We start from the raw sequence: 16,506 nt of genomic DNA, 5'->3' as shown, positions 1-16,506 counted from the left end.
GCAGTTCACAACAGATGGGTGTTGGGAACAAGAGCCCAAGGGAAAACCTGAATGTACTGACAGTAAGATGACTGCTGATATCCCTGGGTTCAAATGAAAATCAGCTGTTTCACTTTCTATGCTGCATGCAACTGGTATCAACTTGACACCAATACTCTGTAGCACTCATCCAAAACAAAAATAATATATAACCCTGTTATTGTTATATTAAAAAAAAATAGATAATAAAGCACTCTGGTGTGTCAAATCATAAATATGCTGCAGCTGTAACTGAAATCGGAGACAGACTCAAAATGTGTTGAAATTACTGAGTGGTAAGCATAAACTCAATTTAGTGTGAGAATTCTCATTGTGTGTTGGGAGAAGCCACTTCTTTCTAGGGCAACACTCACCTCTTTTTGGAGCTGCGCTCCCGGCTCCTCTCCCTGGAGCTGTGCCTGCTTCTGTGATGGCTGCGGCTCCGGCTGCGGCTGGCGGAGCGGGACCTGTGGCGGTGGCGCTTCTCCCGGGATTTGGATCGGGTCCTTCTCTTCCGTTCCCGCGAGGCTGAGCGGGAGCGGTGTCTGCGGCGCTCTCGGGACCTAGACCTGGGGACAGAGAGGGCTTACAGCACACACTGCTCTCAGCCAGCCACTCTCACCAGCTACTGTGAGCATCACACACGCGATGGCAAACACATCTGGACAGAGAATGAATGGCCTGCAGTGTTCAGAGCCATTGCAGTGTCTGATTCGCAGGCAAACAGACAGGGGAAAGCAACATTAGAAAGCCTACAAACTCCTTTCTGACTAATGCAGACAATTTTATAGTTAATTCATGACTGTGTAGCAACAGCATAGCCAATTCAGGCTCCTGAAAGCAAATAAAAATCTACTTAACATTTTAAACTAGTATCTGTATCAGGCGAAGAAGAACCTAATGATGCACTGACAGGGATCATCTGCCAGAATCTATGTGTTATTATGTTCTTTAAAAATTGGACTATGTTGTTCCCCACAGCTACAACAAGAAGACTAATCTGGAAGATTCTAAACACTATACAAATTTCCTATTTTCTTCTTTTTTCCCCCCCTCCAAATCACTTTGCAATCATACCTCACTGGTGACCTTCAACTGTGTAGATTTGAAACTACACTCATACTATTCATGGGTGATCTGATGAGTTAACCTGGTGCTTAGGGATTTTGAAAGCATGGGCTTTCACCAAAAGATATTTGCCAGAACCTTTTGTAAAGAAAAAGCAATTTTCTGTATTTTAAGTGTTATTTGGGACATGAAGCTGCATTGCAATAGCCACAAAATAGATGTAGATGTACAAACTCAGTAGCATGGTGATAAATAGTGTACAAACACACAGAGAGATGACTATGTAACAGAAAGCTCTGTTTGTAAAGATGGACATCTTAAACTAACAGTGCTAGACAGTCTTAAAATGTTCCAGCTTGTGAAAGGCTAACTTCACCGCTGGTATTCCTTGTCTGCAGATTTATATACCTTTTGGCATGCTTGCTGTGGGATCTGGACCTGAAATAAATGGAAAATAGTAATTTTTCTTAAGAGAATCTCACTGTCAAATAAAGTGCAGTTTAGTAATAATAAACCAGACTAGCTGACCTGTTATTGTATTTCTTGCTTTAGTAGCAAGTATTTAAAGGCCTTTTATTTGATGTCAACATCTTTGTAACATGTTTATCAGGAAACACATCCCTGTTTCGTGTTGGGTGGGTTTTTTAAATTTTATTTTTGAGACAACTCTACTAGAAGCCCAGAAGATTATCTAACCAGCTTTTTAACTTACACCCCTCCCACAGAAAAAGCTTCCAGAGGAAGTCAGTATTCCCTGATTTCCTGATAGGCAAATAGTACCAAACCACAACAGATTTCAGAAATTCACACTGTTAACTTCTGAAACTTAACATGTCAAGAGAACTGCAGCTCAGGTTCCATTCCACTCCAGCCCCACCAGGCCTGGAAGCTACTACTCCATAGAAGAACAGGGAACTGCTTTCCTTAATCATACACTGAACTGCTTCCAATAAGGAAAATTTCTGACATCTCTGAAGAAAATTGCTAAGAGATGAAAGGAGCTCATATGCTCATATGTAAGCTCATATCTGTCAGGTCTCTAAAGAAGGTACATGCCTGAAAATTATTCCAAAGGCCCTTTGTTCAAATATCTAGAGATAATACTATCAGCAGTTTTTAAAAAGGCTTTTTATGAGAATAATTCCATGTTTTAAGATTTAGAATGGAATTCCATCTCAATCCTAAGTTTCCAAGGAATGCAATCTATTGTAATTCTGTGTATTTAGAAATGTGTATGAACTATATCAGTTTTCTTATTAAACATAAATAGGTCATAATGTACATGCAATTAAAACAGATCCCTACCTCCTTAGTTTCTCCCTTTCTTCTCTTTCCCTCTCCTCTCTACGTTTCAGACGTTCCTGATTTCGTTTCTCCTGTTTATCAGCCACAATCCTCTGAAAACAAAAGAATTTATTAAGTTATATTAAAAAATTTCTCACATGAAGGTGCTACAAAAATAATCTAGACAGTTAACATTCAGTTCTTTCCCTCAGGCATATCCCCTTTCCCTTGTGTATATCATTCCCACTCTCTTCCTCAGTATATATACATTTTTTTTTCTTGAAGAAATAGAAGTTATTGCAGAAGAGCTGCATGTGGGTGTTACATGAAGACCTGAAATATGCAGAGTTAAATATTAAGTTTTTAATAAAGGGGAATTCAGAACAATAAGTCATGCCTTTAATGTGAGAGCTTCCATGCCAATCCTATCATAGTTTGGACACTGGGGAAAGGCAGAAAGGAATCAGAACAGGGACAGTTAAGTTTCTTAAAGGACTTGGTTGGGCCAACACCTAAGTTTTGAGGCTACTTTTTCCTGTATTAGATTGTGGGACAAAGTTAGAGCAGATGCTTCAGCTGATAGCCCCCAGGGTGAACTCACTACTACTGGGGACAAGGCACGCTCAGTAGAGGGCCCTCAGATGTGGAACTCACAACTGGAGATCTGGCCAAACCCAAGTCTTGCCACCTTCTGGACATGATGCAAGAAATTCAACTCTTTGTAAAGACCTTCTTCTGAGAGGTGGAATTGCCCCAGCAGCATCTTGATTAGATCTCTGAGGAGAGCTCTGAGGAAGGAGGGGATAGTTATTGTTTTCTTTCTTTATCAGCAAAGCACTTTGAAAGATTAATTTACTGATGCTTTGGGAATGTGAAATAGTTATCCATGCATATTTTGTCCCAAATGATGTAAATAATTAGTTATTTCAACCCTTTTCATCAAATTATATCTATATTTCCTTGTACAACATCAGAAATTTAACTACAAGCAAGGTTTCTTGTTCAAGTGACTCTTTGGAGAATTTCATGGAGGGATGAGAGGAAGTACACATGACTGTTCTAGGCATCTAAGATTTAAGTTATACCAGCTATAGTTAGGAGCCTAAAGTGGCAACATCCACAGGAAGAGTTGGCTCTCTGAAGGGTAAGTCACAGTATCCATGCAAGACAGCTGGAATATTACAGAACATAAACCAAGTCAATTTGTACAAATCCAGTAGCAGCAATTTCTGCTCTTAGGAATTCAACCAATTTACTTATAGCCTTTAGTGATTACTACAGTTAAAATGCTTAACTGAACTATGAACTCCATAATTTGTCAAAAATTATGGTCATAAATGGCATCAGTGTTCAAACCCATCCTCTTGAAAACTGGAAGTCCAGAATATAATTCCAGTAAGTCTTTCTTCTGGCATATGATTTCTGGTCAAGATAGGTTATAATATTCCAACTGGATTTCAAATGATCAAGCTATAGAGAACATGCAACCTTCCCCATAAAAATTATTTCTGACTTCAAGATATACATAACTTAGTATTCTATTTTGGATAACTGCAGTCTTGAGTTGTTGGATTCTATTCAAAATTTCCTAATCTTTGTCCAGGTAAAATAAACAAATTGAATTTTAGTCATTCACCATACAGCAGGTTGAGTTCCAAGCATTTCTTTACATTTTTTGGAAGACTCTTCCAAGTGTTATCATCCTCCTTACTAAATGCTTTTGTCAAGAGTCTCCTTATTACTTTTAGTCAATCATCTGGCTAAAAGCAAAGTTCATCTGGCTATCTCCTATAACTGCTAAGTATGTTTCAACATTGCTGTTGTTCATTCAAAATACAGTTCTCCATTTTAAAAGGAGATTCAAGATCTTAGTTCCCAAGATGCATTACTTTGAAGGTGCATTTTAATCTACCTCAGTGCAAAAGAGGTCATCTTACAAATCTATCCAGGTAATTGTTGCTAAATTAGAATGTTTAGTGTTTTTAGGCTAATGAACTCCCAAAGCTTAAAGTGATATGAAAAAAAAAAAAAACCACACACAGAGAAATAAATATTCCATTAAGGCTGCATGGCAAAAAATTAAGTAGGAGAATACACAAAAAATGTAACAATGATTTACCCTGAGTTCCTCAAGCTTCTCTCTTATTTCAATAAATCCCAAATGTAGTTTTCCTCCAAAGTGATCAGCAAGTCGTCGGTCATTATCATGAAGACCAAGATAAGCCGAGCACACTTCACAAACCCGTAGCTTCTGCTGCTGAAAGCTAGAGGCAGGCATAGAATTCCTGTATACCTCCTAGAAAATAAAAACATTTGCTGTTACTTCAAAATGCACATAAACACACGGATGACGCTTTACTGAAGAGACATGACAAATAACCAAATTCAATGTACAGCAGAACACCCTTTAGTTAATGCACACTGTTCATACTTCAACTGTCTCACTAAGACACAGGGCATATTTCCTTATTTTGAAAACTGAACATATTTAAAAGCAGGACATCAGCAACTGTTTTTAAGATTAAATTAAAAAAAAAAAGTTGGGTAATTCCTACATTCAGATTACATTACATAGAAGCATGATGTACTTTTTCATGTACAACAATGAATACATATTAAACTGCAATTGCTATGTTGACAAATTATGAAAATATGACAGCAGTTTTAGTTCTGAACCCCATTTAAAACATTAAGTTTCCTGAGAAATTTACCTGCTTTTTAGACACTAATTAAACACATTATCTGAGCAAAATTTACCTAATACATTCAGATGATGGACAAGCAAGACTGCCAGCAATCCTTCTGGTACTACTGAAACAGCTGCAGACATTGGTTTCTAGAAATTTCACTATCTTTGCATAATACAATATGGAAAAGCTCTTGGTGAGCTCTGTCACCTGAACATTACAAGGATCATTTTGATTTTCCTGATACACAAGACATGAACTCTCTTTTAGTGAAGACAGTGGATGACTTCACTGAAGTTTTCCAGCACGAGATTATAACAGGGCTGCCAGAGTAAAAGCCATGAGACCAAACGAGCTAAGTCAGTGCAACCATCACAGCCACAAAGGCAGTGTCCACAGATACAACTGACCAACACAGCCAAACTAAGACAAATGCATCATTTGTGGAAGGAAGTATAATTTTTAGTTGTATAGGAGTGTATTAAAGGGTAGAAACTTTAACTGGATGCCATCAAGCAATTTCTTTAGTTTTATATGTAGCAATTAGCTAAGGAATTAACAGAGATGTCTTGCACCACACAGAGGCCATGCAATTTAATGTTTGACCCTGCCCTCTCCATCCCCCAATCCTTACACAATCGACTTACTTCTGCTTCTCTCTTCTTTACCCGAGCCTTCTCCACTTCATCCATTACTTTTTGAGATTCTTCCACATTCCCATCAGCTCCAAGCTGTTCTACTTTGGCCAACAGTTTCCCAATTTCTTCATTCAATTCATGAACTCTTTCAGCCTTGAAAGACAAGGAAAGGCTTAACATAGGAAATACTTTTTAATTATGGAGAATAATCTGAACTACTACTGAGTTATGATATGCAAAATCAGAAGGACAGAATTAAAAGAAACACACAGAGAGAATTTCCCCAATTGGAACTGATACAGAAAATGCCTCTCTGCAAGAAACACAGAAAAAGGCTAAATTACCAAGTCTATGTAAAATTCCAGAAAAGGATTTTGTTCAGCAAACTGCAAATAATTCACACTTATCTATACCAGTCTTGAAAAATTAATATTTGTACAATCATTTCTCTTAGCATTTGCATATATGTGAGGAAACATTATAGAGTTTTTTTTCATTCAAAAAGATATAGAGAAAAGGATAGTGATTTTGTTTCCTTTGTAGATGAAGTTTGGATCAAAAAGTGTAAGAATTACTAACATTTCTGTAGGATGGATTCAGAGTCAAGTTTCCTGAGGTCAAAAATATCAGAGAGGTCTCTTCCCTCTATTCTCTTCTGTGCTTTAAAGGCAGTTTTAGGAAGCACAGAGAAAATTTATTGCTTTTTCCGCCTCTTCAGTAGGAATTCTCAGATCTGATATAATTTTAAAACTTGAAACTGGCTCATTAGAAAAGCTGGCCTCCAAAAAGACAGCAGTAACTCATCTGCCATGCTTACTTTAGCTGCAACTTCAGCACTGATCTCCTCTTGAGTCTCTGCTAGTCTTTTCTTAGCCACTTCTGTTCGCCGGTCGCAGTCTGCAATAAATGACTGCAGGTGGTCCATTGCCTGAAACATCAGTAACAACAAGGATCAGTGCTGTCAAGAATATAAATATTTCATTAGCTGTAAGGCTTCTTCAGTTTATTAAGGCTTCACTTTCACAAGTTTTTATTAGCAATTAGTGAAACAATCTACCGGTTTATGCTGACTAATCATACATATTCATACGAATGGTTAAAAAAAATTAGAGTCTACACACTGCCATAGTTTCCAAGTATTTGCAGAAATTTGGATGTCAACCTGTCTTACGACAGAAGAAGTCGTAGTGAGTATTTCTAGTGGCACTGAAATTCCTGGAAGGCTATTCAGGATCACTTCATCCAGCCATGACATGCAATACTGAAACTTTTTTCACTAGGGTTTAAGTATGCATATTAACCATCCCTCCAAATAAGAATTAAAAAACCCAAACCCTTTTGTGCTAGCAAAGGCTAACTTCCTAGCTGGGAGTTCAAAACCAACTACAGTGTATGGAGACACAGTATATGATTTGTTATCTCCAATAACAAATTACTTTCTTTGTTAACTGTAGAATTTAAAACTCTCTTCAAAGCATGCATACGCAGCTTTAACATTTGCTTGCTATTTGACAGCACTAAGACAGCACTCAGGTTTATCATACTGAGAGGCTGCTAACAGTTCTACCTGGAGATGACTACCAACACAAATCAGCATATAGTCATGAAGAGTCAAGTATCTTTCATGTAACTGTGCCAAGAGTTTCTCTGCCTCTTTATAAAATCACTTTTCAAAAGTCTTCCTTCAGTCTGTAACAAACATCTGTTGCTCAGTTTATCCACATAAGTACACAAACTAATGCTTTCTCTCCACCATTAAGACAAAATACATACATCAAGCTCAAAGAAGAAATCTTGATCTTTGGATGCTATTTCATAGTCTGCCCTTAATGCCAGGTCATGCACTTTCAGGCATTCTCCAAGGTCCATTCTCTGAAAAGACAAAGGCAATGTGGTTTAACTTTTCAGATGTGTTACAAGGAATAAGGGTAGCATGATTTTCTTTAACTGTCAAATATTCTGAAGCAAGTAATATCCCCTGCGGTAATGAGAGTTTAACAAAGCTATAAGGTTGTACCAGGTCTTTGACAGACATGCATGAATCAAGAAATAATAACAGCAGAGAGAATGAACAGCTCATCTTATAATGATGTCCATTTCCATTAGTATTATTGATACTAAGCATCTAATGATACTAAGTATCATTGCTGATGTCATATCATCAGTGATACTAAGTATCATTGATGTCCTGCAAAAAAAAAGCTGTTTTACTAGAATTAAACTGGAAGTTCAAAAAAGTGACTGAAGTGGAACATCATGTATTGAACTGAAACAGTTTAGTAGAGACAAGTTCCATGAAAATAAGTAGCAGTTAAATGGTGAAATTCTTGACCTGAACCTGTCTGCACACTCCATGATAATCTGTTTCCATTATATTCGTCACCTGAAAGAGCTACAACCACAGCACCACTGTAAGTGCTGCTTAAAAAACATTCTTGAAGCATTTCAAGTAACACAACCAAAAATCAAATCCCTGCAAAACATTTTGCAAATGAGGGAAGATGAGCTGAATGTTGGACTATGTTCAAGAACCAGGGAATAAAAAGTACAGACATTTCCCTTGTAATTGAAAACCGTTCTAGAAGGGCAGTGTCAGAACCCAGGACGCCCCTCTGGGTGCCCTGGATGACACGTGCCCCTGGCAGGAAGCCAAAGACACTTGGGATTTCGATCCTAACCCATGGAACAAATCACAAGTCACAAAAGTTTAAGCAGAGTGATAATGAATTAATCACAGGGTGAAAAGTGCAATTTTGGGGGTTTTTAGTATAAGGGTCTAGGAGGCAAGATGGAGGGATTTGTGCATTGTCCTATTCTTCTTCTTTCTTCCTAGCCTCCATCTTCTTGGTGATGGTGACATATTGAGATTGGTTTAGAATAAAAGTACACAGTGTAACATAGGTGAAAGGTATTGGAAAATAATGATAAATAAAGTACTCGTAATTCATAGTATAAAAGGTAGACACCAGCCCAGGGGTGGGCAGTGTGCCCTTGACAGACCTGCTGAACAGACCTCTGCAGGTGTGAAAAAGAATATTTTAGTTAAGAGACAATAAACAACCTTGTGAACCAGAGCCAAAGAATCCTGACTCTTTCTTTGGCTATCAGGCAGGGGAAAAGGGACTCTAGGGGTCATCCCAACAGCGGAAACCCGAGAGGGCAGGAAAGAAGGATGGATGTAAAAAGTAAGGAGGCTGCATCACTTATCTTGCATACAATGCCAATGAAGAGAGTGCCCAGAAACTTACTGGGTAACAACTACTGTTTAAAAATTGAATTTTGCACAGGAGATAACATAAGAAATTCTAATTCAGTTTGTTCATGGCAGGTCTGGTGACAGAGCAATGTGCACTCGACAAAAAACAAATTGAAAAACTCCACCCACAAACAACCACCAAAAAACCCCAAACCAAAAAGTTAAACCACCACCCCCAACCAATTTGTAATGGAAATAAAACAGAATGAACCCAAAGCAACCTCTCTGCAACAGCACAGGCTGATGTAGAATCATTGGAAGTGATTGTTATTTATAGCACTTAAAACCAGCAGTTTCAGTTAAGTCTGCTCTTAAGGCACTGCTCACTTAATATTAAGAAAAACTAATCCTTTCTTAACATTGATAACACATGACAAAAACTGAACTCTGATAGAAGAAGTTGTTACTGTTGTAGCTAAACAATATAAAATCCAAACCTAAAATAATTAATAACTGCATCGGGAGTTTTGTAATTAGAAGATGAATGTTAACTCAGAATCTGCTGCAAGCCAAATGAGTGAGGGTTTTGTTGGGTTTTTGCTTGCTTGTTTTTAATAAAATACTTGGATTTAAGTAAACAATCAAAGCCTCATAAGTACAGAAAATAAACAAACCCCAATTATTTTAGTATTTTCAAATTTTTACTTAGACTTCCAATGAAACCATTGAAGTAATTTTTATGGAATCTGTTGGTTTATTTCATACAGAAGTTTCAGACAGAGAAAAAACCCCACATTGGTAAAATAAAGAATTTTGAATTTGAAAAGGTTTTTTATAAACTGCAGTTATTTAAATCCCCTTCAGCCACTATAAATCTGTTTTCCGGAAAACATTTGATTGCAGTAGGGAACATCTGACTGCAATGATAAAGGAAAAGATTAGCTTTTCCTTTTGCAACTATACAGGACCTCAGCAATTTTGTTAACTGATGCAAATCCACAAAGACCTTGAAGCTGAGCAATGTATTATAGAGGTCTTTTTCCAAGCCATGCTGACATTATTTAAACTGAAGCATTTTGTCGGGAAAGTACTTCAGTACTAGGAGAGGAATGTGAAAGAACTTAAAAAAATATCTGAAAATCAGACACTTGAAAATTATCCTTAAATTATGAAAAGAGTGACTTTATGCTGATTCATCTCTTGTACGGAATAAGTCTTTAAGGCTAAAACAGTAAAACTCAAGGACAATTCTGTTTGAAGTGGGACACTGAAGTTATAAAGGTTAGTGACACACTTCAAGAGGTCTGAATACAATGACAAAAAGCCTGAAACACATCCGCCACACACAAACCCTCCCCCCCCACTATTCTAAGATGCAATCTGCATACACTTTGAATAAATGCAAGAAAAAAAATTCCATCACACATTAAAAAACCCCAGAATTCACATAACACTACCAAGATATGCTGTTCACTTGACATGTGTTTTATGCTTTTTTCTCTCTATTTGGATTGGATTCAACCTCCACAAAACAGTACTTTTTCTGATTTCTTTGCCTCTTACTGGGAATTGTAAATCCAAAGCCTGAAAGGATGGTAATTAGTCTGAGCCAGCATTACTACTGAGAAATGTTCTGTCCTCCCCTTACCCCTGTGCTGTGCCACTCTATGCTGGCACATCTGCCTGTGCTGTAGAACACAATCTGGGTAGTGACTGGGTAAAAAAACACCTCAGCAAATCAAAAAGAGAGGCAAACTCTTCAGCAGCATACCTTTGTCCAACTTGTTGGGCAGCCATACAAACAATGTGCTGAGAGCATGTAGGGGACAACACAGCAGTGAACTTCAGAAGCTGGGGTCTCTTACAGTATTAAGATGGCTAATTCAAAAGCTGTTGAAAACCTTCGGTAATTTCAGTGGAAATTTTGGGGAGCAAGAAGTATGTTATGATTTCTTTTTGTTAGATGCCTCAATCACAACAGAAGACATTTTGGCTCCCCTTCCCCCTTTTGACCCAACAGGGTGGCCTGATAAATACTTAGGTGGCATAACAGGGAGCAAGAACAAGCAGGTACAAGAGAAAAGGATTATCAGTAGTTTTGCTGCTGAAGCAATTATATCATTGTTGGAACTGCTCCTTAACACAACCTATATTAGTCCTGGGTAATCCTTTGAAAGTCCTCACAGAAATATTACTAGAAAATGTCTTTAATAAAAGTTCTATTAGAACCCCAATGTAAAGAGATTTAAAAAACACACTATGTTTAAAACCCTTAAATAAGTTTGCATATTAAATACAAAACCAGGCTAAAAACCACTTCTGCTGGTGTAAGTTATGCAATATCAGGCAAAGACAACTCATCTTGGGGATGGATGATTCATTACTGTCAGAAGTCTATGCTGGATCATGACTGCCAAGAACCTCAACAAGCACAGAGCAGCTTGCAGTATAATCTGGCTCATATGGGTAGCTGCAAAGCAGATGGACAGCAGATGAAAATGGACAGAAGACACATTAAGACACATTATTTTCCTTTTCCACAAGTCCACCTTGCAGTTTGGTGCCAAGACATGCCCTCCACCCAGAGGCAAAGAATAAGCATGGTAGTCTGCCATTTGAAGATCAATCACATCTGAAACAGAAGATGGCTAAGAGGGAGACTCATGCTCAGACACTGAGTTAATGGAAGGCTTAAAAAGAACACACACTGTTTTTCACTGTCAATACACTGACTTTCAGACAGAATTACATTACCTAAAAGTGATTTACAGAGCAGTTCAGATGAACAACACAAATAAAGAAAGGTGAAATCATCCAAGTCCCCAGGCTAGACATAACTGAAGTTCATTGAGTGAGCTGAGCCATGCTTTGGGTCTTTCTGCAGTTTTCTGCACTTTTACTGAGATTAAAACCTGAAGAAAAGCCTCTATATTTGGAGACACTTTATTTGCAAATGAAAGTTATTGCTGAAGATTAGTCTAGGTAACCACACACAAAGCAGGATATCAGGAGTCTTTTTGTTATTGCTGGGTTATACTTAAGAAACTAGTGCATTCTAGCACTTGCTGACCACTTTCTAACAATAGTTTTTTTATTTATTAGTGTTAGATGGGCAATTAAAGCCGATGGATTTCCCAGAGCTGAGGCTTAAAAAACTGGTCTTTCACTAAAAAAAACTTTGTATTGAAATGATTTAGTAATAATTTTTGTCATCCCATCCACAAAATACACAGAATCTCTTTGGTATAATAAAGAAATATGGAATATGGTTTGCATAGTGCTGCTTCAATCAAATCAGGTAAAAAAAATTATCACATTAATTAATTACGAGTTAACAAGAAAGAGCTAGCCAAGAATCTGGCAGCAGATAATCTGTAGAGTTTATTTGCAAAACAAATGTGCACTTTGAGTAGCTGACAAATAACTGAATAGCAAACTAAATTCTGATGTGATGCTGTTTGTGGAACATGAAATTAAGGTGGGTTTTTTCTGCCCCTTTTCCTTTTCAGCCCTTGAGCTACTTACCTACAGCAAAATTCTCCTTTTGCCACTTCTACAACTGCTACAAGTTCCTCTGACAGCAGAAATTTGATTACTGAACATACTGTACACAGACTGCAGAAAGAGCACAGAACAGCTAAAGGCACTTAAAACACAAAGGAATGATGTTGAGCCAAGTGACATGGTAGCACAAACTATCAAATAGTTTTAAAACCATCAGGTATCTTTCACAGGTTTTTGAAAGAAAATACTCTGGGCAGTATTTAAGTAGGTATTTATTTTTAGATATAAGGATACCAAAGCAGTTCACATTCAGCAAGAGAAGAATTTTTTGTTTGTTTGCTTAGAAAGACCTGACATTGCTGAAAAATTGACATTGGAGGAACCAGATCTCCTCCTTTATCAAACTGCCAAGGCACTACCAGGGTATGTATGAGAACACTTACTACTGATAAAAAGAAGCTGAAGACAGACTCTTTGCTGAAATCTTCCTTATTATGGAACTCATTCTTCAGCTGCACTACCAATTTTATTTCGAACAGATTTCTAAACTTGTGATAAAACCCATCGTTTCTTGTAGGCAACACATATTTAGAAGGGGATTTAAGTTCTCTGACTCCACTAACAGTTTTAACTTTTGTAGGACTTCACTAGCAGGAAAGAAACGCTAAAAAAGTAAAAGTAAAAAGATGTAAAAAAGTAAAAGAGTAAAAAAGATGCCGAAATTATTAAGTTGAAGTCCTTACTAACCACTGAATTCCAGGTATCTTCTGAAGTATAATACTTTTTAAAAAAACATTTCTCCATGTAACCATACTCTCATTTCTAAAGACTTCAACTTAGAATAAATCATCACTACCAAAACTAGCAGCAGTCTTTATTATTAAATGAGCTGTTTCACTGTTTACATAGTATTTGTTCTTCTAGCCTGACTATAAAATATATTAATATTAACACTGATATTGATAACCGTGCAGAAAGTAAAAATCTCCCCCTTCACCTCAATAAATTAAACCCATTAAAATGGAATGTGGTACAATCAGTTCACCTTCCTGGTGCTGACCAAAGAAACTGAGAATACATTTCAGGAGACTGACATGATCACTTGAGAGGACAACAGTGCACTTCACAATTCATCACCACTGGGTTGAAGGCTTCCAACCTGAGGTAGCTTATGCAAGCCTAATTTAATTTGATTTGCTAAGCTGAAACAGCTCACATGATCAAATCAGTCCTGAACTGAAAAGCTGATATCCTCAGACACAATGCCTTCTAACAGCTTCTAATGCTTTTTCTAGAAGTGCAGCATAAAATCACAATCACACCCCAAAACACAAGTTTCAAGCATATAAATAGCTCCAGAGCCAGTGAACTACTGGCAAATAAATCAACTACAGATTAAAACTCCTTACTAACATCTATCTGCAGATGTGTGAAGTATCCAAACTTCTCTTACACAGTAAAAGGAGACACAGACAGTACATTCAGTGAGCCTAAAGGGGTTCAGCCCACCTTGAGAGGGGTACCCATGGGCAGGTGAACTCCATCTTTTTCTAGGCTCCACTGCCTAGAAACCTTCTGACTTCAGTGCAAGCTTCAATACCCAGCTCCTCAGCTGAAATCTAAATTTAGATGTCTTAATCTGGAGCTGAATTCCACTCCTAATAAGATTAAAGTTAGCAATGTATTCAAATATATTGCTAAATCAATGTGTTGATTAATGTGGTTTTTAGTCAGTAAGAGTCCTGAAGAGCTGCATGCAACAAATTTAGGAGCAACTAAAGATATGCTTAACTGCAGGATGAGCCAACAGAGCCTATTTTCAGGTCTGTAATAAATAAAATGAAAGAAGTATTTTTTTCCTCTATTAATACACATAAATACAAAGTCAATTCATTGAGCAGGTAAGAGTTTCTGAACCACTGTTTGCAAGACCATGTATGATATTTGTGAAATTTTTTTCATCAAGGAAGCACCATCAAGTTGGTAAGAAAGCCAGATTAATGAAGAAGTGTTGAGATTTTCGAAGACAGTTACTGGGTTACAACTATTCAGGACATCGCTACTTAATAATAGCTTTATTAAAGGTATTAGTTTTAAATCTTCCCACCCAGTCACTTTCATTAGTACTCTGCTATTCATTCAGAAACATGCAAAGATAGAGAAAACACACACATCTTATAAAAGCTGCAGGAGACAATGCAAACCTTACATCCAGAGAACACTGCTCAACAGGTTTGTACCATTATGGGGGAGTCATCTGACTCCTACACATGCAGCTTCAGTCCCTAATCTCATAATATGGATTAACAAACATTTTTGTAAAGGAAAAACCCAAACACCCACAAACAAAAACCCACCTCAAACCAAACAACCAAAAACCCATAATCATTAAGGTAAAAGTAACAGTGTTAACCCTGTAAGGCAAAAACAAAGAAAAACTGCTAGCTGTAACTAGGAAAATTATTCACTGTCTCATCAGCTGGGATTTACAAAGTCCTGCTAATTTCTTACTGTAAAATTTTCAGCCCAAAATGAATGGGGCAAGCTCTTAAACCACTGATTTATATATGCAAACTGGTGTCCAAGTGATCATTAACACAAAAACATCAAAACACCTTCACCAGGCAGAGAGGCACTTCTGATCCCTTGACTTGAAATTTCCCAGTCAAAAAACCCAGAAACTCAGTAGCACAAAAACATATCCATAAATAAAATCCCTAAAAAAAAGTATAAACACATGACACCTTTACCAACACATACTGCAACCTGAGGAACATAGGGTTTTATTGTCAAGGGAAATCAAAGCCTTTACAGAGTTTTGGGAATTGGCCATTAAGGGAAAGAACACACCAAAATAACAGGGCCTACTCATATGAGTCACTTTGTTTGTCTTCTGTTATCTGTCAATGTCCTCCTTGAGTGGTTTGAAAGAGTGGGTGGGCTAGAGATGTACAGAAGTCTGCATTTTGCAGACAGGAACAGTAATAAACAGTATCTAGGAATTGTAGATCATCTTGTGACACACAAAAAAGGCAATTCATATCCAGTATTTTGTTGATAATACAGTCAGTATAGAGACTTAAACTCATAAAATGTCCCCAGAGAACTTACTCTTTCAGGAGCATTCAGGGACTTGAATTAAAAAAAAAATCACTCAACTTTTGTGAGTATAGGTCTTGAAAGCAAAGATGCATCAATATCTTCCTAACAAAACTCTGGGAAAAACTTCAGAGTCATTTTCTAAATCAGTGACAAACTGTTCAGTAAGACCCCAGGGTTCCTGCCCTTTTAAAAACTACTGTTAAGAGAGAAGGTCCATTCCTGTAGATCTATGACCAGGTAAACAGCAGAACATCACACGGCCCCAGTAAAGCCTGTCTCTTCTGAGTCCCCTTTCTACTACTCCCACTAAAAGGATTAAACTAGTTACTGCTTCTCTGCACTCAGATTTACACTGTGGAACACATTTTCTGGTATGATGACTAACTGCATGAGGAAGGAAAAGACTGATATTACCTAAAGAAGCAGTTTCATTTAGTATTCCAAGAGCTGCAGCAAAATCTGGTATGAGGCAGAAGAAAACTTCCATTGAGGACTTAAACTGTGTCAGCTGCCCCAGCCTACATGAGTGACCTGCAGTGTGAGAGGTGCTACTGCACGAAAGCTTTGACTCTCACAGTTCTGAAGATCAACATTTCTTTACTTACAGCTGTTAGAGAAATCTCTGTTTACAGAAACTGGATCACAATGAAAAGCTGTCAAACAAATCTTTGACAAGTTTCTTCCTGTAGATTATAACCCATGCCTTTGTATGTTTTGATAGTATACCAGCACGTCCCAAGCAGGAGTTATTTTGCTCATCACATAACCCAAGCATCACCAACCTAACAGATGGGTGAAAAGAAACACATTGTTCTCCCTTCTCCCCCCCATTTTGTCTAGACAATAATGCACAAAACAGTTCAATATAAAACTATATATACATTGATACACAATACTACTTAAAATAATCCCTCAGACAGATTTTCCAGTACTTATTTTCTGCCAACATGAGTGAACAAAGCTACCCTAGCAGCATTAAGAACAGTAGGCACGTGGGACTCTGTATCCT

General features: G+C 37.5%; 1 protein-coding gene across 4 annotated transcripts in view; it reads right to left on the bottom strand.

Moving 5' to 3' along the window:
* LOC120510003 (putative RNA-binding protein Luc7-like 2) overlaps positions 1-16,506 on the bottom strand; it is a 29,849-nt gene that overhangs the window by 2,550 nt on the left and 10,793 nt on the right. For 3 of the 4 annotated variants that reach the window (XM_039725346.1, XM_039725350.1, XM_039725349.1), the window contains exons 3-9: positions 7,469-7,567; positions 6,513-6,623; positions 5,705-5,848; positions 4,490-4,666; positions 2,392-2,483; positions 1,495-1,524; positions 393-587 (exon numbers count right to left, since the gene is read on the bottom strand). In XM_039725346.1, the coding sequence (XP_039581280.1) occupies positions 393-587; positions 1,495-1,524; positions 2,392-2,483; positions 4,490-4,666; positions 5,705-5,848; positions 6,513-6,623; positions 7,469-7,567 (848 nt within the window). The remainder of the gene's footprint in view (positions 1-392; positions 588-1,494; positions 1,525-2,391; positions 2,484-4,489; positions 4,667-5,704; positions 5,849-6,512; positions 6,624-7,468; positions 7,568-16,506) is intronic. The other variant, XM_039725348.1, reaches the window with a different exon arrangement.

This window comes from Passer montanus, unplaced genomic scaffold, assembly GCF_014805655.1.
Source record: "Passer montanus isolate IOZ18808 unplaced genomic scaffold, ASM1480565v1 scaffold55, whole genome shotgun sequence".
Taxonomy (NCBI): domain Eukaryota; kingdom Metazoa; phylum Chordata; class Aves; order Passeriformes; family Passeridae; genus Passer; species Passer montanus.
The sequence above is the reverse complement of the archived record's forward strand: the minus strand, read 5'-3'. Positions and strand labels throughout refer to the sequence as shown.